General features: G+C 40.5%; 1 protein-coding gene across 3 annotated transcripts in view; it reads left to right on the plus strand.

The window, feature by feature from the left end:
- Window positions 1-2,368: 2,368 nt before the first annotated feature.
- Window positions 2,369-26,168, plus strand: part of LOC113060405 (connector enhancer of kinase suppressor of ras 3-like) — a 120,888-nt gene continuing 97,088 nt past the window's right edge. For 2 of the 3 annotated variants that reach the window (XM_026229294.1, XM_026229295.1), the window contains exon 1: window positions 2,370-2,701. In XM_026229294.1, the coding sequence (XP_026085079.1) occupies window positions 2,650-2,701 (52 nt within the window). In that variant the 5' untranslated portion in view covers window positions 2,370-2,649. Of the gene's footprint in view, window positions 2,702-26,168 lie in introns of all 3 variants that reach the window. The other variant, XM_026229296.1, reaches the window with a different exon arrangement.

The following is a 26,168-nucleotide window of genomic DNA, read 5'->3' on the forward strand; positions in this document are numbered from 1 at the left end:
CGGCGCACGGGCAGGAGACGGCCGAACTAGCTGCTCTGGAAACTTCACAGGAGGTCGCGAGCCTCTTAGCACCACTACGATTCTGGGCGGTAACTGAGAGAAGCTCTCGCTGGAGACCGCTGTGCCCTAGAACACTGGCAGGGTTGGCAGATCAATCTCCTGAGGGCACTGAGGAGAGACGGGCACCGTGTAATACGGAGTACACCGCTCTTCCCCAGAGGGGCCTGCCCTCTGAGGTCCTGAGCCGCAGCATCAGGAATCTCGTAGCTGAAGTTGCCTAAAAACGACGGTCCTCAGACCCACCTCGGCGAAAACGTGGCTGGCACCGCGAGAGACGCCAGTGAAAGCTCTCTCCTCAAAGAGAGCCTTCTGAGAGTTAAACAGAGGCTCGCATCGCAGCCGTCCACTCCTTCAAGAGCTGACACTGCACGCTTCACTCTCAAGCAGACAACACATTAGCTGCGTGTGTCCCTACCTTTTTTTTTTTTTGGGAGGGAGATCACACAGCCTGAATGCTGCCTGCTCTCGCCCAAAACTTCTCTTGATTGAAGATTTGACAATGGAGTTTATTAGTGAACAAACGACACTAACTAAGACTTGTGCTTTGCCACACATGCTTTTATGTTTCCTGGTCTCTGACGTTACCCGCCTATGACGTCTCGCCCTTCCATTGGAATGATTATATACGTTATTCAGAGATGTCACGCTGGACGCGTTCCCCATTTGTTCTCGACGCAGCTCGAGTTCCTGAAGAGGAACCAATGTTTGTTGACAGGATCAAAAGAAGCAACATTTCTTACTTTAGCAAAGAATAATCAGTCTCCTCTGGACATATATCGAAATTCATAATTCTAATTTACAAATCCTCACTTTGTACATCTAATTAGTGATCATTGTTTTGTTTTGATCTCTCCGCTGCGTGTGTCACTTCTGAGCAGTGCATGTGCAAAGCCAACCTCATACGTCATCAGCCCAGAACTGCTTAGTTTACAACAGTGAGTACAAGCTAGATTAAAGTGATAATTACATTTTAAATATGGATGTTTTTCTTACAAAAACGCATCGATTAGCTACAGGAGGCAGAGTCCTGCACGGGTCCATTTTTGCAGACCAGTGCTTGCCCGTACCTGCAAAGTTCAGCACCAGATCTGACCCGTCACCCGTGATAATATAAAAATTAAATCCATACCCTCCCAGACCCGTTAATATTTGGCCCGTAACCCAATCCGTGCCCGCAATAAATCACACACGCTAAAATCATTCCAATTAAAGTGCTTTATTTTTTATCTCGCACCTCTCTCAATAAATCTATTAATGATAGATTAAAAAAAAATACAACCTGAGCCTGTCGCTCACAAACTATGCATTTACTTTACCTCAAAGGGTTAGTTCACCCAAAAATCTAAATTATGTCATAAATAACTCATCCTCATGTTGCTCCAAACCCGTGAGACCTCCGTTTATCTTCAGTACACAGTTTAAGTTATTTTAGATTTAGTCCGAGAGCTCTCAGTCCCTCCATTGAAACTGTGTGTACGGTATACTGTCCAAGTCCAGAAAGGTGAGAAAAACATCATCAACGTAGTCCATGTGACATCAGAGGGTCAATCTTTGAAGCATCGAAAATACATTTTTGTCCAAAAATAGGGAAGACTACAACTTTATTCAGCATTGTCTTCTCTTCCGTGTCTGTTGTGAGAGAGTTCAAAACACAGCAGTTTGTGATATCCGGTTCACGAACGAATCATTCAATGAAACCGGATCTTTTTGAACCAGTTCACCAAATCGAACTGAATCGTTTAAACGGTTCACGTCTCCAATGTAATTGTAAAGTGCAGCCTAAATGTCATTTTTGGGTGAACTAACCCTTTAAACTTACCTATATTACATCAACAGCAGAAAAGGTGTTCTGTAATTTAACTTGAACGCAATATGTATTGTAAAAATTATTATTTCGAATTTATTTTATTTATTTATTTGACATAATCACATTAGTCAAACCCACCTAAAATACTGTAAAGTTGGACTATTTAATATAATGAATAATCTCATTATTAGGAATAAAAAAGACAGCACACAAACATTTAATAACACGTGTCCATTTGTTTTTTGTTTAATCAACTGTTCTGCTGCTTTAAAGAAAGTAAAATCTTAAAAATAAAAATAAAAATTATAATAAAAAGAATAAGTTTGGTACTTTACAAAGGGATCTACCAAATAAATTCCTTCGCTCCGATAATGATGTCATACATGTGACTCACGCTTTCCTCATTTGAAAGCTAATGATTAACTGAACTGTTATGAACGCAAATTCTGGAGACAGAAGTAATAACAGTAGGCGGATCGGCAGCAGCAAAACTCCTCGTTGGTCTGAGGGGAGGATCACACACTGAAACTTGATACATGTGCCTATGATGAACTATTCTCCTCGTGAGTTTATCCTGATCGCTCAGTCCATGTGTGAGAGAATCGGCTGTGCATGGAGATATCCCGCGAGCCAATTATTTCTGGATTTTTTTAGAGGATAGACTGAAAGAATTATATCGTTTCACAGTCCTGATCACATGATGCTTGACGTACTTTATTATTACTTTATTCTTAATCTCCTTTGAGAATAGCTCTAACCGGTTGGACTGAGGTTTTAAAGCAATGGATCCTGTAACAAGGTGGACACCAAAACAGGTTGTTGAATGGATGAGAGGTGAGTTTAGAACTTGTTTCTGCATAATATGCATTCTGCTTTGAACATTTTAAATAGGCTATAAATGGTCTCTCTCTGTCTAGTTCTAGAATCTAGGACTCTGTTTATCTGTACTTTCAGTGAAACCAAGATTAGTGTGTCAACAATATTCAAGCACAAACAAAAAGCATTTTTATGTTAAAATATACTCTGTGGCAGAAAATAAATGCATTTATGAAAATAACATTCCGCTGTTGCTATTGGCCGTTTTTGATTGTTATTCACACGTTATGTTGGATCATTTTACTCCCACAGTTCTTGTGATTATTTTAGACAGATTTATCAAATTATTCATCGTTTTTCACTTCTAGAAGATAATTATACCCTGTCATCAGAGCAAATGACTGACAAATAAAGGACTATTCTTCAGTGTTGAAGAACTTATTCATGTGTAGCAGTGAATTACAGTAAAATTGGAATTAAACATTTGTCCAAGTGTGAATGCCAGTCAAATTAAAATCGGAACACTGTCTTGTGTGAATTCAAATTGAGTTACGGTCGTGGTTTGTGTACAGATGTCAACAATGGAAGGAAAGATCAATACAAGAATACATAGAGTCAAATGTGAATTGGACCAGCTGTCCTTGCATCAGTTAGAGTGAAATTCCACAACATTTGTAAATATTATTAGGCTACTATTATTATGTCTGTTAGAGCCTATTTGTAATCTGTGTAGAATGGAGAAAAAAAAGTGGCAAACTCATTTGTATATTTTCTGGTGTTCTGCTTATGGCCCACTGAGGGTTGTGTTGGCTTTAGAGATGAACCTGTTTTTTGTTTTGCTAAGAATTCAAAAAAAAATTTTTTTGTATGAATCACCACCAACTCATAAAATAGTTGCATTTTCCCATGAGATCAATTCAAAAATATAAAATTGTTGTTTTTCTTTGATGTCCTCTTTCAAGGAATAGTTATTTTGTTAAAATCAAATAAAAAGCTTTTGAATCAGTGGGTCTTAAAATGTTGGTACATGCTTTAAATATGATTCATAAGGAAAAAATATCTACTGTAGTTCATATATTTACTTCAGTTAATTTGTCCCTAAACTAGTAATAAAGTGTATTTTTAGATTTGTACATATTTATAATGCATGTTATAATTTTTCTTTCTGGAGTTGAGCACTTAAATTAATTTAGTTTAAGAGACACACATTAATTTGTCATTAAACTGACTGTACACTTATTGACTTAGAGCGGGAATCCTGGAATTATGACTTTCTTAAAGGAACACTCCACCGTTTTTTGAAATAGGGCTTATTCACATTATTTCCTACATTTAGATAGGTGGGCAAATGCATTTTTGTGTCAGTGCATGCATTGTTTTAGTTTGACTGGGTCGGCGTTAGCTTAGCTTAGCACAATGAATGGAATCCTTTGTTGCCAGCTAGCATGGCCTGAGTAAAAGTGATCAAAAAAAATAAAAGAAACCCACCTAATTACTTCTTGTGGCCTGCGTATTCACAACGAGTACAAATAGCGATCCAGATTAACACTAGGCGATTTCCTAGGCAGATATTGACTTGGGACTATATTATGGGGAAGCACAGGCGAAGCACTGCTACTTCGGCGCAGAGAATCACGCAACACATGAAATCCCACGACTTCCGTCAAACACACCGGCGTGAATGGTAGCTGCCTGGCTGTTTTCCTTGCAGTACACGAATGGCGATGAACATGGCTGATTTAGAGAGAGACGAAGAGGGTGACTTCTCAGACAGTCAAGAACCAGAACCATACCTATTTGAACCAGAGTTTACAGAAGCCGAGCTGCGTGCTTTGGAAATAGAACGACAGGAGGAGGAGGTTGCGTTCGCTCAACAGCCTGAGGACGTTAGGATGAGAGCCAACATGAACTGGTGGTGTGAATGTGGGGGAATATGCCAGTCTATGCCGACGGAAATAGAGTGTCTGTGCTGTAGAGAGTGGGACATGTTTTTGCCATTGATGACCAGGCTCAACACGTCAGATCAAGATGAGCGTGCCCGAAGTTGTGTGTGTCACATCTACAGAGGATTTCACGGTGCTGATCCATTCTGCAGTACTCGATTTTTTTTTCCGGTGTGACAAAGTGAACTGGAAAAAACGCCCCACGCCGAATCGACCAAATGGACAGCTGTCCACAGAGTAAGTGATTATTTTAATCATGACGCATGTATAGATCGACCCATATTATACCTGTATTCACATAGAGTTGATGTTTTCATGTGTTGCGTGATTCTCTGCGCCGAAGTAGCAGTGCTTCGCCTGTGCTTCCCCATAATATAGTCCCAAGTCAATATCTGCCTAGGAAATCGCCTAGTGTTAATCTGGATCGCTATTTGTACTCGTTGTGAATACGCAGGCCACAAGAAGTAATTAGGTGTTTTTTTTTTCTATCACTTTTACTCAGCCCATGCTAGCTGGCAACAAAGGATTCCATTCATTGTGCTAAGCTAAGCTAACGCCGACCCAGTCAAACTAAAACAATGCATGCACTGACACAAAAATGCATTTGCCCACCTATCTAAATGTAGGAAATAATGTGAATAAGCCCTATTTCAAAAAACGGTGGAGTGTTCCTTTAAGGGCACAAATGTGTCAGTTAATCAATCAACTGTTGCAAGGTTTGAACCAACAACATTCAGTTACCAGACTAAGTCCTTATGACTCTGAAGTCAGTTTGAATAGCCTTTGAGCACACAGTGCTATGGAAGTGTAAACTGTATTGCTACATTTCAAAAAAGCATAAAAAAAGAACAAGAGTATCCGTTCTCTGTTGAATGAAATGCCCTAAGGCTTTAAAGGTTTATAGTTGTTTGTGTGGAGGCTTTTCTTTACTCTCAGTTCTTTTTTCTTTTTTTTTTCTTTGTGCTCACAAAAGTCAGTTGAATTAAAGTCAGTATTTTTTTCCAGAGAAGACTAGCCTACCTGGCAGGTGTGTTTAATTTATTTTTTACTAAGATGCATTATGTACTTTGCCTCGTATTGTTAGCTTTAGATCTTTATCACTTCAAATTTTTTGCTTTTGCTCTTGAAAAATGTTGTAGTTCTTTTTTTTTTCTTTTTCCTTTTTTACAGGTTTTCCCATTCTCACACTTGCCATGCATTAACAGTCAATAAAAGTTGAATGTCAAGTCTTTAAATCTTTTGCTGATTTAGAGTATATTTATGGAACACTCTGCAGAAACTGGAGTGAATAATTTCACACTTACAAGTTATGTTTCAGTCATCCTCTTCTTCTACCACACTTGTTGAAGGACAGCTTGGTGCCTTACATTCTTTTATCCCTTTTTTTTTAACTTCAGAAGTATCAAAAAAAAAAAAAAAAAGTTCTGAAACTACTGAGATAATTGAGTTACAAAACCTCTAAATGACCTAAATGAGACAGAAGCAGAATACAAATATAAAAATAGTTAGGGTTGCACTGATGTATCTGCCAGTAATTGGTATCAGACAATTTTATTTAACTTTTTTTTTTTTTTTTTATCAGCTGATAAAAAAACAGCTGATGATCAGGACCTGTCAGTCAAAAGTGGGAGGAAAAAGTGTCAGACTGCAACTCATGTCTGAGGAAACCTCTCTTGCGTAGAACAGAGCTGTTGAAGTTAACGCGATAATGGCACATTAACACAAACTTATTTAAAATAGTGCTTTTAACATACAATGTTTGGTTGCACTTTATTTTACAGTACGTGTACTAACATGTACTTATAGTGTACCTACAGTGTATTTATCTAAGAAAGTTCTGGTAACACAAGGTAACTACAATGGGGTAGGGTTAGGTTTAGGGGAAGGTTCAGGGTTAGTACCTAGTTATTACATAGTTATTGTAATTACTATAATAAGTACATCGTATGTACATGAGGAACAGGACTGTAAAATAAAGTGCTACCCAATGTTTACATACATGTTTTACATTGTACATACATGCATGTAATTTTATATGTAATAAATGTAATTACATCAGTTTACAACATTGATCCAAAACCTACCTTTAACCAACACCTAAACCATACCATGAAACGTGTCTCAAACCTTTCCCATACCCCACCTCAACAGCAGCAAATGTGTGATGATATGCTGAATGTAGAAACTTCTTAAAGTTTATGAACTTGTGAGTGTGTGAATGTTTCTATGTTTATCATTAATGATCTCATTGTCAAAAAGTTTTTATTCTAACCAAAGTCCAAAAGAATATCACTCTACAGTGAGTATTTCAAATATTTCTTGAATAACAGGAATATATTCGTTGGTTAAGTTGGGTATGGCTACCTTTGATGTGGAACCAACAAGTATACCTTATCCATAGGTTCTGTTGATGATATTAATGCTTTCATCTAATTTTTTCCATCCACGTAACCACAACACCATATGTCAATCCTTAAAACTTGGTATCACCATATGGCGTCTTCATGAGATTCTCGTAAATATTTAATGGATACTCTCTGTTGAAGTTTAAATGGAAGAGGTGCCTGGAATTTCCTGTTCTCTTCTTTAATTTCACAGGACTATATTTTTGTAGTATGCAGTATTTTACTTTTCTTAAAGACAATGCAAAAACAAATACTGTACAGAATGTTATGGTATTGATTCTTTCTCAGATATTTTAATTCCAATACTCTCTTTCCACAAAAGTCCTTTGATCCCACTTTGAAAATCCGTTGATATTTGCATGAATCCATGCTCCGTTTATAAAAGCACTGAAGTGAAAACCCTTCTGGCTTTTGCATTCAGAACTGAACAACCCATTTCAAATCTCGCAGATCACTGTAGCTTTGTAGTGTCAGCATAAGAGCAGTGATCTCTATAAACACACAGCTTAACGCAGCGGGGGAAATGCAACCTCAGGTAGCACATCCCACACAGTTCCCTGCCCCTCCATGGGTGCCTAGCCAGGCAGAAAGCTGGACAGGACATTGTGGGTTCAATGCGGCAAAAGGCTAATCCAAAGGAACAAATGGAATGCCTATTAAATACACAAGATCATCAGTGAACGGGATAGAATTTATCTCTGGGCAACATCAGTTCTTGTTTAGAGTTCCTTTATTAGGGGAAACAAGGTGTTAATTTAAACTTGATTCAGATTTTAAAAATCTGTTATTATATATTCACTCTCGTAGCTTTACAAACCCATAAGACTTTTAGTCATCTTACAAACACAAGTTTTGTTAAAAATATCTTAATATTTTTGTTGTTTTTTCTATTTGTTTGTGTTTTGTTTTGTTTTGTTTTGTTTTGTTTTGTGTGTGTGTGTGTGTGTGTGTGTGTGTGTGTGTGTTTGTTTTCTCGATGCATTGAGCTTTCTCAGCCAATGTAGTTTTGAACTGCTGAAACAAACTAAATAGAAATAATGTTAAATAAATGGATTGAATCTTTGCATATATTTATAAATGTTATATTAATGCATTATAACATTTATACTAAACAAACAATTAACATTTATACTAAACAAACAATTAAACAAACAAAGTTCAGTAGTCTGCTTCAGTAGTCTGATTGACAGGGCTACTGTAGTTCTCTTCCTCTTGTGTGTTTCTATTCCTCACAAAAAAACAAAAGAATCAAGTCTCCCATTGCACGGTGTAAAGGTCACATAATAATACCCCTCATCCAGCACCTGAATTTGGGTAAACAGAGGAAGGGTGTTACTGTGCATGCACAGACAAAACTACAGCCTGAAACTAGAGCCTGAATTACATCAGGGCATTGTAGGAAATCCTTCTCTCACTTTCATGTGGCCACTGCTGTAAAAACATACCTTAATTTACGAAGTCTTTGTTCATTGCATACTTATATTCATGCAAATGACTGTATCCTGGCCATGTTGAAAATAAAAATTGGTTTGTATTTAAATAGCTGGGTTTTTATTTGGGGACAATCAATCTACATATTAAAAAAACACTAGTCCAGCATGTCATCTCAATAAATGTGTGTACATGCTTGACATGAGATCCGAGTGTAACAGCATCACAGGGTTGAGTCGCTCATGCTGTCATTCACTGAGAACAGCTTGGTGGATGTGACTTATCTACAGCAATAATTTTCAGACGCTTTGAAAGACACCAGTCATAATATCCTTTGTCTATTTCCTCAGTATTCACTCAGGATCTATTCATTTGTTTATAGGCGTATTGATTTACTGTATTTTAAAGGGTAACTAAACCCTGAACCAACTTGTTTTAGTTTAAGGGGGGGTGAAATGCTCATTTTCACTCAATATCCTGTTAATCTTGAGTACCTATAGAGTAGTACTGCAACCTTCATATCTCCAAAAAGTCTTTAGTTTTATTATATTTATAAGAGAAAGATAGTTTGTACCATTTTTTCCCGGAAAAACACGAGCGGCTGGAGGCGTGAAGTGTGGGCGGAGCTAAAGAATCACATGCGCACGTAAGCTTTTGCGTTAAGAGCGTCTGAAAGCTGTGACATTACCATGAGGAAAAAACCATCATCCAAAACAAACCATGGCTAACAGTCAGATTCAGCCGTATATTTATGAACCAGAATCAGATCCTGAGGCTGAAATTGAACAAGAGCAGCAGCAGCAATGACTACAGCAGGACGTCTCTATGTGGTATAACTGTATATATTTGCTTAGCGGTTTTGGAAAATAACTAAGTTCCACTTTATGTCGTCTTTTTTTTTTTCTTTAAAGGTGTACATGTGGAAAGAGCAGTTTGATGCCAACATCGCATGGTGTTTACTTGATGTGCTTATGTGCTGATAGCTAAGTTAACAACACAGAGATACTCGAAGCAGTTTTACTGACCGCCTGCGGTTCCAACACACGATTGTGACCCTTTTTCGTTGGGACTGCATCATCCTTAAGAAATAAACGATACACAAATCCGGCGGCAAACTGGGACTTGTTTGTAAAACAAGCATCTTCGAAATGCAGGGAACAAACAAAAACACTTGCACAACTCCGTTGATGCTCTGTAAAAATAAACTCCATCCACTGGTCCATTAATGCTGTTTTTTTTTTTTTTTTGGTCTGCTGTGCTTTGGTGACATTTCGCTCTCTCGCTCTGGTCAGTGAATGTCTCTGGTCTGCTCTGCACTGCTCTATGGGCGCACGCGCGCTCTTCCAGAAGAAGTGCCCTTAGGACCCATATAAGGAAATTCCGCAACATCTAACGTCACACAGACCCATACTCGAAAAAAACTTTACGAAACTTGTGACAAACCGGAAACGTAAAACTTAATTTTTGAAACTTTGTCCATGTTTAGCATGGGAATCCAACTCTTTAACAGTGTAAAAAACTCTTTATGCATGAAATAGCCTTTAATGATCTGTAAGAATGGGGCTTTATTAGTGCTGTTCATTGATTTGAGTAACTTTTTTGACATTTGAGTATAAAGTTTTTTAATTCTACAAATATATGGTGTGAAAACGTCTGAGAGCTACCCTCTTCAGGTTGAACGGTGGCTACTGCAGTTGATTTTTCCAATTGGATGTTTGCGGTGGTAGGTGAAATAAGCAGTTTCCAGCTCACCACGCCCCCTTGGTACGAGCTACAACGCCCCTGGCAGTATAAAAACATCTCGTTCCGTCAAAATCACTGTAGCGAGTCAGGAGTTGGAATTGCAAGAATTGAAAACAATCAGGATAGAGTATTTTAGCATCTGTTTAGCATGGCATTCATATAGTTATTTAGATTATTTTTTGTAGCCTAAGTAGTTATAGTATAGTTGTTAGTGTAACGTTAGTATTGTTAGAAGCATAGTTATTAGCATAGTATCAGTTAGGATAGCTTCAAGCTAGCGTAGATTTATCTGTATTTTAGTACAGTGGTCAGGATGGTACATTGGTGTAGTGTTGCTGGTTGCAACAGCACTGCTGGACTGCATAGTTTTCCAGCAGACTTGAAAATTAGGCGCCTGTGGTTGCATGCACTTGGCCTGGAAGACTGCGAGTTCCCACCTAGAGCTGGAGTGTGCAAACAGCATTTTACGTGGGATTGCTTCTCCAATGCAATGGAGGTGGAAATGGGCTTCTCCACACAGTTCGCGCTGAAAAGCAATGCTGTGCCTTACTCAGAGACTGGCCCCATTCTGTCTTGCGTGGCTGCTTCGCTAGCATCGTCGGATGCTGTTCGCAATGCGGAAGTTAAGACCAGTGCCAGCAGCTCAAATTGATATGGCTCAGTCCCTGGTCCTGTGTCCACAGACACCTCGACATCCTCCACTTCAAGTGAATGTGGGGGAGAAAAGTCCTCTACTTTAAATGAAAGCTCTGTTGCAAAGCTACTTGCGTCACTACAGTCACTCTCCATTTTAGCGACTCTGACAGCAGCTGTCAATTAATTTGTCACTGTGGGTCTTAAGTTCACGCCCCACCCGCTCAGCCCTGCCCTCGGTTCTTCCCCTCTATCTCCGTTGTGCTCTGCCAACTTTTCAGCATTTTTCAAATATTGCCAGTGGGTGGAGTCGGGCTCTGACCAGGGGTTTAGTTATACTTTAAGTATAAGGAGTTAACTTTCATAACTTCAGTGAAATTGAATATGTCCCTAGAATGCTGCATTCATGCACTAAAATGGATTAGTAAATGAAGAGATTTTTCTTGGGGGAGAGCTAAAATAACAGACGTATAGAAGACTAGTACTGTCTCCAACCTCATTTGACATGTACGGGTAAGTGGTATGGAGATAAATATTGTGGCATGTGTTTGTGTTTACCTAAATGAATTTTTCATTTAAATGGTAATGAGAACTAGAATTAGCTTTATTTCTAGGTATGTTTACACATAGGAGGACTTATGGAGGTCATAGGAGGATCTTAGTGACAGACGCTCCACATAACATAGAAAATAAAATGAATAATATACAAATATACAAAACAGACAATGTACAAAATAGCAAAAACTCAATATATAATATAGACAGTTATGTATATACAGGTATGATATGTGCAAATTTGAAATGTAAAAAATATGTGTGTTAAATGTATAATTGTGTTGGGTGTTACATGTTTATTGTCAAGTGTTCATGAGATGGATTGCCTGAGGGAAGAAACTTTTCCTGTGTCTGGGCGTTCTGTAGCGTCGAGCAGATGGCTGCAGTTCAAAGAGGAAGTCTGCTGGATGTGAGGGGTCCAGAGTGATTTTGGTAGCCCTTTCGCTTACTTTGGATGAGTATAGTTCTTGGAGAATAGGGAGGGTTGTACCAATGATTCTCTTAGCAGTCCGGACTATCCTCTGTAGTCTTCTGAGGTCAGATTTGGTAGCTTAGCTGAGAACTTCCCAGGAAGTACAACCTCTGCTGGGCCTTTTTAACAATGGACTCAATGTGAGAGTTCCTGAGAGAATGTGGTGCCCAAGAACCTAAATGACTCCACTGCTGTAACTGTGCTGTCCATGATGGTGATTTGGGGGAGAGCAGGGGGTTCCTCCTGAAGTCCACTATCTCCACTTTTTTGAGTGTGTTCAGCTCCAGGTTGTTAAGACTGCACCAGACAGCCAGCTCTTTAACCTCCTGTCTGTAGGCAGACTCATCTCCAGAGAAGAGCAGTGGGGAGCAGTGTTGGGGGTAACGCATTACAAGTACATAATCAGATTAACAGTGCTTAATTTTAATACAAGAACACCATTTAAAACTGAGTAGAAAAGTGTTTCTAAAAAAAAACAATGAATAGAGCTTAATATATAGGCTACAACAAGGTTTAATCTGGCCGCAAAGGAACAAAACCGGGGTTGCCTGATATAAAGAGATGTTATCCCCAAAACATTGCGCAATAAGGAAATATCTGTTAAGTGTGTTACTTATCTTTGTCAACATGGCAACCCTGGTTTTGTGCTTTCTTTCCACTATAAACATGATTAAAAGACCTGTTAGCTTGCAGTTTAGAGATCTCCACTTCAATATTCTATTCTAAGAACATTGGAATTAATCAAGTGTTTATTTACACGAGAGAGAGGATAGAGGCTGTGCATATATGAATTACTTCAGTTTATTTATAGTTTATAATAATCTAAGACTTAGTGTAAAATAGTCTAAATGATTGCTTTTAGCTGCCCATAACTGCTGGTCTAGGATCTGTTTTCTTTGTAATAGTAGCATGACTAAATAGATTTGGTAAATAATCCGGTGTATCTGCCTTTCTGTTTTGGAAAGTGTCACATGATTTTACAAAGCATTTTCACAGAGGGGAAAAAAGTAGCCAATCACAGACATGTTTGTTGGTTTCTACAACGCAACAATATATGCTACATAACTCAACGATAGAGCTTGGTATGCAGCAAAATCAGGCTAAATTAGGTATGTTAAAAGAAAAACGGCGGTAATACCGCATATCGCGCGATTGAGCCACCCATAATAACCGCAGGGGAAATTTCTTAACCGCGACAGCCCTAAACAGATGCTACTTTAGGTGAGATGATCTGTTGACTTCATTACACAGCCTGAAGAAACGCAGAAATAACTGAGTCTCTGTCTTTGAATGTAGGATTAGAAAGATGTAGTAGATTTTTAAAACGCTTTATTTTGAAGCAGATAAATGTAATATTTGTATTAAGGTTTGAGCCCTTTTGCAAAGTTAGTGAAGCAAATGGACTTGCTGTCCCATCGAGGATGTTCTTCTGATAGACACTGTTCTGGAGGACATGACAGCTCTCAATTTAAATGTGATTGTGTTTCCAGTGAGCCTGGTTCAAGTGAGTTTCAGCAGCTAGGGTCAGGGTGCCGGCCAGGGAAGCGGCCAGGGCCAGGGTGCCGGCCAGTGTAGTGGTCAGGGAAGTGGCTATGGCCAGGGAGTTGGCCAGGGAAGTGGCTACGGCCAGGGAGTTGGCCATGGTCAAGGATTTTGCCAGGGAAGCGGCAACAGCCAGGGTGTTGTAACGATCGATCACAGGAAACGAGAGATCCAGAAGCAGTGTGTTTAATGGGTAATCCAAAATACAGTATCCAAACAGGCAAGAGGTCATAACCAAGAAATCAGTCCAGAAACAAAACAAACAAGAACAAGAAACTAGAAAACACAAGGACAAGAGAAAACCGGGTGACCGAAAATAAGGACTCCATGAAAACAGAAAGAGAAAGACTGGTATTTATAGACAGGATAATGAAGGAAGTGGAGACAGCTGAGTGCAATAACAGGTGTGCAATTAACTGTGATGAAGGGACAAAGCTATGTGGGAAATGTAGTGCCTGCAGTGAAGTGCCTATGGGGAAGTGAGACCACTAGTGGACACCAAGGGAAACACAGACCAGACACTGTGACATTACCCCCTCCTCTACGGAGTAGCTAACAGATGCTCCATCGAACACAAAACAAACCAAGGAACATAGAGACCAGGAGGGAGGCGGACTGGTGAAGGATTAAGGGGGAGGGACAGAGGGCTAGGTCCATAGCGGGAAGCATAGACAGGAAGTGAAAAAACAAAACAACAACCAAAAGGAGACCAGGAGGGAGGAGGACTGGCGGAGGACCAGGGGGAGGGACAGAGGGCCAGGTTCATAGAGGGCAACAGAGACCAGAAGTGCAAAAAATCTGAAACAAAACAACAACAAGGAGACCAGGAGGAAGGTGGAACGGCGGAGGACCAGGGGGAGGGACGGAGGGCCAGGTCCATAGAGGGAAACAGAGAAAAAAAACACAAGGCCAGGAGGGAACACAAAGTTCAGAGGCCTAGGGCCGAGCTGACAGGGCAGGTATCCAGGTTGGATCAGGTGGAACTGCAGCTGTGCGGTCGAGACAGAAGCCCACCAGGGCGGCGCAGAAGACCTCCACAGCCATGCGGTCGAGACAGAAGCCCACCAGGGTGGCGCAGAAAACCACCATAGCCATGCGGTTGAGACAGAATCCCACCAGGCCAGCGCAGAAGACCACGACAGCCGTGTGGTCGAGAGAAAAGCAAGCCAGGGAGGCGCAGAAGACCACCACAGCCGTGCGGTCGAGACAGGAGCCCACCAGGGTGGCATAGAAGACCACCACAGTGGGATCGATGGCACAGGAGAGCAAGTCTGGTTAGGTAAGTCTGAAATAGAGAACATGAACAGGTTAAGGGTGGCCTCCGTGGCCCTGAGGAGATGGTACATGGTCTCCATGGCCATGACAGGGCAGGCAGTGAGTTCCTGGATGGCCTCCGAGCACTCAGGGAGTTCGGCTGAGATGTGAAGAGGTTCTGGAAGTTCCGCAGAGACGTGGAGAGGCTCTGATAGTTCAGCAGAGATGCGGAGAGGCTCTGGTAGTTCTGCAGAGACGTGGAGAGGCTCTGGAAGTTCCACAGAGACATGGAGAGGCTCTGGAAGTTCAGCAGAGATGTGGAGAGGCTCTGGTAGTTCAGCAGAGATGTGAAGAGGCTCTGGTAGTTCAGCAGAGATGTGGAGAGACTCTGGTAGTTCAGCAGAGGCGTGGAGAGACTCTGGTAGATCCACGGTGACTTGCCTTTGCCCATGAAGATCAACGGTGACTTACCTTTGCCCATGAAGAACACCACAGTGGGATCTTGACCTTGCCCATGAAGATCAATGGTGACTTGACTCCAGAGGTCTAACTGAGGTAGCGCTTAACTCATGAGTGTTAATGGTGACTTGACCTGACTCTGGAGTGTTAATGGTGACTTGACCTGACTGTGGAGGGTCACCGGGAACCTGACTCGGCTCTGGAGGGTCAACGGGAACCTGACTCTGCACTGGAGGGTCAATGGGACCCTGACTCGACTCTTTAGGGTAAATGGATCTCCAATGGTAAATCAAAGATCTCCAGTTCATACATCTCCCGCTCAGGCACAGGGTTGTCTAGGCAGGCGTTAAAAAAGTATTTCAAGGCCGCATCATTATACCCCAATCCTACTGCCAGGGTCCAGAATTCTTGTGCCACACCATCCACCTCATTCCCCTCCAGAAGCAGTTTAATGGGTAATCCAAAATACAGTATCCAAACAGACAAGAGGGCATAACCAAGAAATCAGTCCAGAAACAAAACAAACAAGAACAATTAACTAGAAAACACAAGAAACGCGAGAAAACAGGGTGACGGAAAATAAGGACTCCATGAAAACAGAAAGAGAAAGACTGGTATTTATAGACAGGATAACAAAGGAATTGGAGACAGCTTAGTGCAATAACAGGTGTGCAATTAACTGTGATGAAGGGACAAAGCTATGCGGGAAATGTAGTGCCTGCGGTGAAGTGCCTATGGGGAAGTGAGACCACTAGTGGACACCCAGGGAAACACAGACCAGACACCGTGACAGGTGTTGGCCTGGGTCAAGTAGCTGGCCAAGGAAGTGGCTACGGTTAGGGAGTTGGCCAGGAAAGCAGCTACGGTCAGGGACTTGGCCAGGGTCCAGGAGTTGGCCAGGGAAGCAGTTACGGCTAAGGAGTTGGCCAGGGAAGTGGTCGCTGATGTGGTCAGGGAAACTGTGGTCTTTGAAAATTTTGAAAATTTTGCATAACACCTACAAGAGATTTTTTCAATTCTGTGCTTTGTTCATAAGGATTTTTTTCCCCTTTTTGCTACAACAGTTCAGAAAGACTTTGTCTCTCTGCCTCTTTCCCTTAAATAAAAAGAAAATTGCTTTTTGACTGAAAATTGTTTGTTATCATTTGGCTTTCTCACATAACAGAGTTCTGACATCAGTGCTTTGTGTAAGTTCCTCTCCATTAGACCTGGACATTTGAGGTATTAGCCTATTTTTACAAAAAATATACCACATTATGTCATGGGGACTCATATGGCATCACCTGTTTTCCGCACCTTCTGCAAATGGGGTTTTTGTCTTCTCACAAACAATCCTATGAATGTTATAGATATTTTAATCTCGATAAACGATCTCCACCTTTCTCGATTAATTAAAAATAATCTGCACGATATCGGCTGGCTCGTTATTTATCCTGAAACGTGTTTTTAATTTGGCATTTGCTTTATCTTGCATTGCTAACAAGTGTTAACTATCGTTCATGCTTGTGGTTACCAGATGTGAAGAGATTTATTCCACCAAAAAGTGTTTTTTCTCCTTCAAGGATACACTTTCTTTTATTTAATTTGTGCAATCTGGCAACCCCACGCACGCTCACTGATGGCGGAACAAGTACTGATGATATGAAAACATACGAGTTTGGCGATCTCTCCACAGCAATATTCTGCTTACATGAAAGTGTCATATAGACAAATTGTCACTTAGAAAATGTAATGTGAATACAGATGACAAACTCTAACCAAAACCATGAGTTTTGTATTATCATAGTTGGTTAAAAGAAGTCAGTATATAGTCAGTGGAGGTTGGTTAAAGTACACATGAAATGTTATTGCATTTCCCTGCTGAATAAAAAAAAAAAAAACAACCAAAAAAAAAACCCAATAAAACCAGCCTAAACTGGTTGACTGATTTTAGTTGGTCGTCCAGCCCGGACAAAGCTGGTCAGAAGGCTGGTTTTAGAGGGGTTTTGACCACTTCCTTAGCTGGTCAGGCTGGGAGACTATCTGGGAGATTAGACTGGTTTTAGCAGGTTTTTTTTCAGCAGGATAGAATAATCATTATTAATAATTGTAATTAATAATTGAAATTTAATAATTGATTATAATTTTAATCATGATTATCAGTTTAACCATTATCTTGCAGCCCTAGTTTATAAAAATATTCGGGGCAGTGAGCTGTTTCTACCGAGGTAAAATTCAGTGCAGTCCTGAATTGTGATATGTATCGTATCATGGCCCCTGTATTGTGATGCATATCATATTGTGACTTTGCTGGTGATACACAGTCATAATGTGCATTAATTCACCCCACTCGCAAAAAACAAAAAAAAAACACAGATTTAATATTCATCAAAATGAATTTAAACAGTGATACAAAAAAAGAATTACAAACTCAGAATAAGATGCAAACCTGCAATATGTTAATATGCTAGATAATATTTTTTTTATCTAATCCCATTTTATTAACTAATGTCTTTGCTGCTGACCTTTGATGATCCAGTTCAACCATACTAATAAGCAAAAATTACTTTAGATAAACTAACAATTGTGCTTCATTTTTTTTTATTGCTGAAGAGTGTTGAACTTTCTTCACCTGTGTTCTACTGTATGGACGTGAATTTACTTTTCCTTCAGCCTGAGGTTTATTCATAACACTTTTTTGGTGTGAAAGGGCTTTTGCATGTGCTATAAATAGAACTTATTATATAAAAAACAAACAAGCCCTGCTCATATTTAAAAAGTAATGCGAAAGTAACTTAAAAGTAATTTAACACATTACATTCCATAAAAAGTAACTTACTAAGATAATTAATTACTTTTTTAGGGAGTTACACAATATTGTAATGCATAATGCACATGCTTTTAATAGTCACTTTCCCCAACACTGGTGGGGAGAGGATGCAACCCTGGGGGGTGCCAGTGCTGATCGTACAAGGGCTGGATAAAATTTTCCTAGCTTTACTAGATGATTTACTAGATGCTGGCGGTGGGCAGAGAGAGCTGAGTTAGTTTGGAAAGGAGGAGGTTTGGGATGATGGTGTTGAAATCTGTGCTGAAATACACATGCAGGAAACTATATATATATATATATATATATATATATATATATATATATATATATATATATAATGGTTCAGTATCTACCTCAGTTCGGGGGTCATAGTTCGATACGATTTCAGAACAACAGGGAAAATAAAAATGAATCTACTATGCTCAGTTTCTTTTTGTTTATTTTGAACAGACAGTAGTACAAATGTAAAAAAAAATTCCACCTAAATGTGCAACAGATGGTCGAAATTTGTGAATGAATGACAGAGACATGCGTGTTTGTTTACTACATAGACTGAAGTGCATGATGCTTGCAGTAATTTCAGCATCTGCTGTCACAATGAGGATATAAATAGATAAACAACATCACCAGAACTGTTCTGAGTCACTTCATAAGCATTTTACCTTCATTTGAGTAAAACCAGTGTCAATTTAAAGGTATTGACGGTAATCCATCAAAATAAGTTAATTTTTACATGAAGGCATTGTGCTAGAAATATTACTATTATTTAGTAGAATGTATGTTATACTGCTACTATTGTTGAAAAAAGTTATAAAACTTTTTAAAGAAATAAATCACACAATATTTCTTTCTTGTTTTAATTTTAATACGAAATTGTTTATTGTATTATATTATTTAAAATGAGTTTAAATTTCATTGATTAAAAGACCAATTAAATGAGTGAAACTTGTTTACTGTTTTTCATATTTATATTACTTTTAGAAATACTTTAAACACAATTGTAAATAAGTATAACGAATGGCACTGGTTTTATTCTTTTGTGAGAAAAAGTTTTTTTTTTTTTTTTTTTTTTTTTTTAATTAGCATATTTTTGTGTTTTGCTTTGTTACCGAAGTTGGTACCGAGAACCGTGGATTTTCACTGAAAATTTTGGTACCATGACAACACTACATACAAGGAATAAATTCTTGAAATGTATTTTATTTAGCTTAAAAATAACAAGAGTAAAAAACAGTGCAACACGTAACTTAGCCTATATATGCTGAGGGGATACACAAGCACAAAGCTCCATTTCGCAAACAGTTGAGAGCACAAGCCTTTAAAGTATGCTCCTTTGTCAGTCTGAGAGAGACACATTCAGAATATGCACATGGTCACTGTCTAGTGGGCTTTGTTTTTAAGTGCGAAACTCACAGGATTCACTGTTCTTCTACTAGCGTCCGTTTATCAAACAGCGTTGCATTGCTGCGGGCACTCCCTTCTGGACTGGGGGTGAATTGCCAAATAGCTTGAGATATGCTGATAACTGAAACATGAAGTGGATTGTGGAGGTTGATAACAGAAATTTGTAAGTCTGTATTTTGTTAAAGCAAATTTGTATCATTATTTTATTATTATTATTAGTGTTGTTGTTTTTTATTTTTATTTTATTCCAACACATTTACTGTGGGTGAAGTTTGCAGAATGTCAGCAATTGGATGTTTGGACAAATGCACTATTTATGTCATATCCTATCCTGGTATATTGTGCAGATAGGTAACCAGGTTTACTTTTTAGCTGATAATGATATGAGCTGAAAGACTGAATTTAACTTTGCACGGACATGACTGATAATTTCCTGTCTAATTTTGAAGATGCATGTTTCCAAAAAGTTTTTTCAACATGTTTTGTGCTAATAAACAGCATGTCATTATTGCATTTTAGCTGCTCTCAGCAGAAAGATCCACAACCACCAAAAGAAAGGGCAACACATTCTTCTGAGGTCTTCTGGTTCTGTTTACACTATTACTATATACTCGGTCTGTTTACAACCAGCAAGCTGAAAAATTATGCAGGAATTTCATAATTAAGATGTTTTCTATTGGTTAAGTACGTTTTATGTTAAAATAAGGGTGTGACAGGGTAGTTGTTAAGATATGGGGGTAACATGGGAGGTTTGTCTCTATAATTATGGTTTGGCAGAAGGCGATGTTGTAGAGTCTGGTAAGGGTAGACCCAGATGCCTTTTTGTTTTCAAAGTTACTTCTGATTACAGGTCTCTCAGACTGACTATTGTGTCTGCGCCGTTCAGCCACAACAATAACTGTATAAGATGTTAATGAGGAGATTTTGGCAAGCATGAGAACACTGAGCAGCTTGTACAGCTCTATGGATGGCTGCTGGGCAAACTGTGTGCATACAAGCGGCATGTGTTTGCATATTATGCAAATAATAACAATCATTTTTAAAGAAGTACTCACAGGTGTTAGCCAGAAAAATTAAACAAAATCATTAATTAAAACGCTCAATATGAGAAGGAAAGTAGGGAAGTTCCATCAATCATTTTTGTCCAGTGTCTGTGCTATTTCTCTTCAGGAGTAATGACCGATAAAAAGTCATTGTTAAAATGTCAACACTTGTGGCCTAGTGGTTAGAGAGTTTGAATCTTAACCCTAGGGTTGTGGGTTTGAATCTCGGGCTGGCAATGACACAATTTAGGTGCCTTTGAGCAAGGCATTGAACCCCCAACTACTCCCTGTGCACCACAGCATAAATGGCTGCCCACTGCTCCGGGTGTGTTTGTGTGTAGTCACTGCTGTGTGTGTGTGCACTTTGGATGGATTAGATGCAGAGCATGAATTCTGAGTATGTGTCACCATACTTGGCTGAATATCATGTCACTTTTAACATGGGCATCTATAATTGTTGTTGTTGATTTATCTTCAACTGTGAAACAATAGCTGGAGCTGAGGACAAATAATACTAGACACATGCACAAGCGGTGTGTGGAGAGTATATTTGGTTTAAGCTGTATGTGTAAAACTGAACATATAATCTTTCAAAGTATGCACTTGAAAGTTTCATCCTTGTCCAGTGTCTGTGCTATTTCTCTCAAGATGTTGGAGCAAAACCATGAAAACCATGAGCCGGCCCGGGAAAGTGTTACCATTTTGTAGACCAACTAATTAGTGCAAAATAAATTGAGGCACACAGATGAACTAAGAGTATGTGGGGTTAGTAGTATACTTTTTATAAACTAGAGTTTAAACATTTCTCTGCTGATGACGAAATCCATGCCATGGGCATTGTACACATACATATAAATATTGAAGTAACATTGAGCTTTATTGTCATAATTTTTAGGCATATCAATCAGTCTCTTGTCATAATTTTTTTGCATGCATTTTTTATGCATGTGATACACAAGTTCTTCAAAATTATATAAAGTTGATTATTGTTCATTTGCACATTTACCATCTACACTAAACCCAACCCTGTTTTTGTTAAAACAGATAACAAAAGCAAACATGACATAAAAACCCATTTGATAAAGCAACCGTGCCATTTTAGCTTGCTTCTACGAGTCTTTGAGCTGTACTAGGTGAGTATCCGAGCAAATTTACTACATCAGAAAAGCCATACATACTCTCTCTGGCCACTTTATTAGGTACACCTTGCTAGTACTGGGTTGGACCCCCTTTTGCCTTAATTCTTCATGGCATAGATTCAACTAGGTTTTCGAAACATTCTTCAGAGATTTTGGTCCATATTGACAAGATAGCATCACGCAGTTGCTGCAGATTTAACGGTTGCACATTCATGATGCAAATCTCCTGTTCCACCACATCCCAAATGTGCTCTATTGGATTGAGATCTGGTGACTGTGGAGGCCATTTAAGTAAAGTGAACTCATTGTCATGTACAGAAATACATTCTGAGTTGATCTGAGCTTTGGGACATGGTGCATTATCCTGTTTGAAGTAACCATCAGAATTTGGTTACACCGTAGTCATAAAGGGATGGACACGGTCAGCAAAAATACTGACAGGTAGACTCTGGCAATTAAACAATGCTTAATTGGTACAGAGGGGCTCAAATTGTGCCAAGAAAATGTCCCCAAAACCATTACACCACCACTACTAGCCTAATGCTGTTGAGACAAGGCAGGATGGATCCATGCTTTCATGTTCCTTATGCAAAATTCTGACTCTACCATCTGAATGTCGCAGCAGAAGTCAAGACTCATCAGACCAGGCAACGTTTTTCCAAACTTCTATTGTCCAATTTTGGTGAGCCTGAGCTAATTGTAGCCTCTGTTTTCTGTTCTTAGCTGATAGGAACAGCACCTGGTGTGGTCTTCTGCTGCTGTTGTCCATCTGCTTCAGGGTTTGATGTGTTGTGTGTTCAGAGATGGTATTCTGCATACCTTGGTTGTAACGAGTGGTTACATGTGTTACTGTTGCCTTTCTATCATCTCTAACCAGTATGCCCATTCTCTTCTGACATCAACAAGGCATTTTCTTCCACACAACTGCCACTCACTGGATAGTCCTCCTTCTTGTCAGTTAATTCTGATATGTTTTTTTGTAAACCTCATCAAACCTGTCAGTTAAGTTTCCTGTCCCTGAAGGACTTTTCCAGTTATTTTCCATTATGTCTAAAATTACAAACAGTATAGCCAAAACAGTCATTTGACCCTGAGCATCTTCTAGAAACCTGTCATTTTAAAGCTTTTTATCCCTCTTGCCTCTTGTTTCAACAATGAGGGGTGAAAAAAACCTTATCCAACTGCCTTTCTGTGTGGATTTCTTAAACTTAACTGCAGGAACATTTGCAAATCAGATCCTATCCAATCAATACAAGTGACTGATGTTATCACACTGATTTTATTAGATTGAATATTGGATACAGTTTCTTTACCAGATCCTGTGGAGATATCTATTTTGTCTGATACCTGGTCTTTCTACTGAAATGTTTTTTCACCAGTGAATAAGACATGACGTAATCTGACAGCACTGCATTCAACTCTTTACCAACAGTCTCTCATCATGTCGCTGGTTAACCTCTGGTCTGCCTGAGTGTGTTCTTGTGTTTTGGAGGAGGCATGGCTTCGGAGTGTTATTTTCAGGGAGAGTGGGATCTTATGCTATTGCTAGGCTGTCACGGTTGGTAAACCGTGGTCTCTGGGTTTTGCACTTTGTGGTGAAGTCTGTGTGTTTCGCGTCTACACTGATTAGTTTGTGGGCGTCTCTGTTAATTGTCATCAGCAGCAGCTTTCACTCATTACACACTCACTATATATTGGCTTGTCTCACATCTTGTGTTTGTGAGAACGTTGTTTCATGTCTGATCTCTGTCTCTTTCTTCTCTGTTGTTTTGCGTTGGATGTCAGTGTCTTCCCCCGGAACCTCATCCACTCTTCGCACCACCACAAGCATCACGACTTACCTTCGGCTCGATTCCCCGCAGTTCCTGTGCAATCCTCTCCTGCTGACTACTCACCATCACCAGATTACTCACCATCTCACCACCATCTTGGGTTGTCGTCTTCCCAACATTGTGTTGTTCTCTTGTTTGTTTGTTTCTAAGCAAACAAGCCGCGACCAGCAGGGAAGCCGCTCACCAGCTCTCAGACCTACATCAGGGGACCTCCTCGGTCGCGGATTACTCCATTCAGTTCCGCACCCGGGCGGCCGCGTGCCAGTGGAACGAGGCGGCGCAGTGGGATCGATTCCTGCATGGGCTGGTCGACCGTGTTCAAAAGGAGATCTATCTCCTCGAGCTGCCCCCCACACTTAACGGTCTAATTGACTTAGCCTTACGAGTTGATGCCCAGATTAATTGCCTGGGTCGTCGGACCAGTCCTACGCGCCATACCATCTCTCCGGAGAGAGGCCGATCGAGTCGAGAGAACGCGGTTGGTCCCGTCGACAGCCACAAACCCATGCAGGTGGGTAGAGCTCGGCTGTCCCGGAGGGAGAGAGAACGGCGAGGATCCCAAGGACTATGCCTGTACTGCGGAGGCTCAGGACATACCATCTTCTCCTGCACGGTAAAAGAGCCAACCCCGTAGTAAACTTGAGGCTACTATCGGGTGGGATCTCTGCTGGGAAGTCCTCAACAACATTGTCGACTCTCCTTCTGGTGAAACTGCGGTGGGAGAATCACACTCATGACTGTCACGCCCTTCTGGACTCCGGAGCCGAAGGTAATTTCATCGACTCACTCCTGGCACGTCACCTGAACATTCCTGTCCTGCCTGTGTCTCTTCCCATCCATGTCACCGCACTCAACAGCCTGGAACTGCCTCACGTCACACACTACACAGAACCCATCACTCTGCTCACTTATGGCAATCATTGTGAAACCATATCCTTTTTCACCATGGACTCCCCTGTAGCTCCCATTGTTTTAGGTCACCCCTGGTAAATGAAATATAATCCACGAGTGGATTGAGGTTCCAACACAGTCACATTGTGGAGTGAAAGTTGTCATGAGTCTTGTCTGGTTTCTGCTTGTCCTGTTGTCCCTGTTTCTGTCTTTCAGAAGGAGAACATGGTATTGTCAAACGTGCCCGCAGCGTATCTGGACCTGAAGGAGGTGTTCAGTAAGTCCCGTGCTGCTTCTCTCCCTCCGCATCATCCCTACGACTGTGCCATAGATTTAGTGCCAAGTAAGTCTCTGCCTAAAGGCAAATTATACTCTTTCTATTCCTGAGAGGGAGGCCATGGAGAAATACATTTCTGATTCCTTAGCATCTGGGTTCATCCGCCCTTCCTCTTCTCCAGTGGGGGCGGGATTCTTTTTTGTGGGTAAGAAGGATGGGTCTCTGCGACCTTGTATTGATTACTGAGAACTGAACAACATTACGATAAAGAACACTTATCCATTACCACTCATGTCTTCAGCTTTCGAGAGGTTACAGGGAGCATCCGTATTCACAAAATTGGATTTAGGTAATGCTTATCATTTGGTCCGCATCAGGAAGGGGGATGAATGGAAAACCGCCTTTAATACCCCTAGAGGGCACTTTGAATACTTGGTGATGCCGTTCGGGCTCTCCAACGTGCCAGGGGTTTTCCAAGCACTCGTTAATGATGTGTTGAAAGATATGGTAGATCAGTTTATATATGTTTACCTGGATGACATACTGATTTTTTTCTTCATCTCTCCGGGAACACGTTCAACACATCAGACGAGTGCTCCATAGGTTACTTGAGAATGGACTTTTTGTCAAGGCGGAGAAATGCATATTCCATGCACAGTCAGTTCCATTCCTAGGATATATCGTCTCATCCGAGGGAATATGTATGGACCCTGACAAAGTTAAGGCTGTGATAGATTGGCCATCTCCAGATTCCCGTAAGGCCCTACAGCGGTTTCTGGGGTTTGCCAATTTCTATTGCCATTTCATTCTCAATTTCAGCCAACTAGCCTCACCTCTGACAGCCTTGACCTCTCCCAGTACTCTGTTCAGGTGGTCGGACGCAGCTGAGACTGCGCTCACTAACCTCAAAAGCCGCTTTGTTTCGGCTCCCATCCTTGTGGCCCCTGATCCAACAAGGCAGTTCGTGGTGGAGGTCGACGCATCAGAGGTAGGGGTAGGAGCAGTGTTGTCCCAACGTGCTGTCTCGGACGATAAGGTACATCCTTGCTCGTTTTTTCCCATAAATTTTTCCCATCAGTTTTTTTCCCATCAATTCCCATCAGCTCCTGCTGAACGCAATTATGACATTGGTAACAGAGAGTTGTTGGCCGTCAAATTAGCTTTAGAGGAGTGGCATCACTGGCTGGAAGGCTCGGGGGTACCTTTCATTGTTTGGACCGATCATGAGAATTTACAATACATTAAAACTGCCAAAAGACTCAATTCCAGGCAGGCTCGGTGGGCACTTTTTTTCCGTCACTTTGATTTTACTTTATCGTACTGCCCGGGTTCCAAAAATGTCAAACCCGATTTTTTTATCACGTCTTTTTGATCCCTCCGTGTATTTTACCTGAGAAAGTAGTGGTCTCAGCACTCGTATGGGAGGTCGAGTTGAAGGTCAAGGCCACCGCCTGGCTGTCCAGCGAACCGTTTATTTGTGCCGGAGGAGTTAAGGTCCGAAGTAGTTCAGTGGGGTCACTGCTCTAACCTGGCTTGTCACCCAGGGATAATGGGTTAGTTAAACAACGATTCTGGTGGCCACGTATGGCTCGGAACTTATGCGATTTTGTTTTGGCTTGCTCAGTTTGCGCCAGTGGTAAGTCATCTAACTGA

The sequence above is a fragment of the Carassius auratus genome, chromosome 42, assembly GCF_003368295.1.
Source record: "Carassius auratus strain Wakin chromosome 42, ASM336829v1, whole genome shotgun sequence".
In the NCBI taxonomy this organism is placed as follows: domain Eukaryota; kingdom Metazoa; phylum Chordata; class Actinopteri; order Cypriniformes; family Cyprinidae; genus Carassius; species Carassius auratus.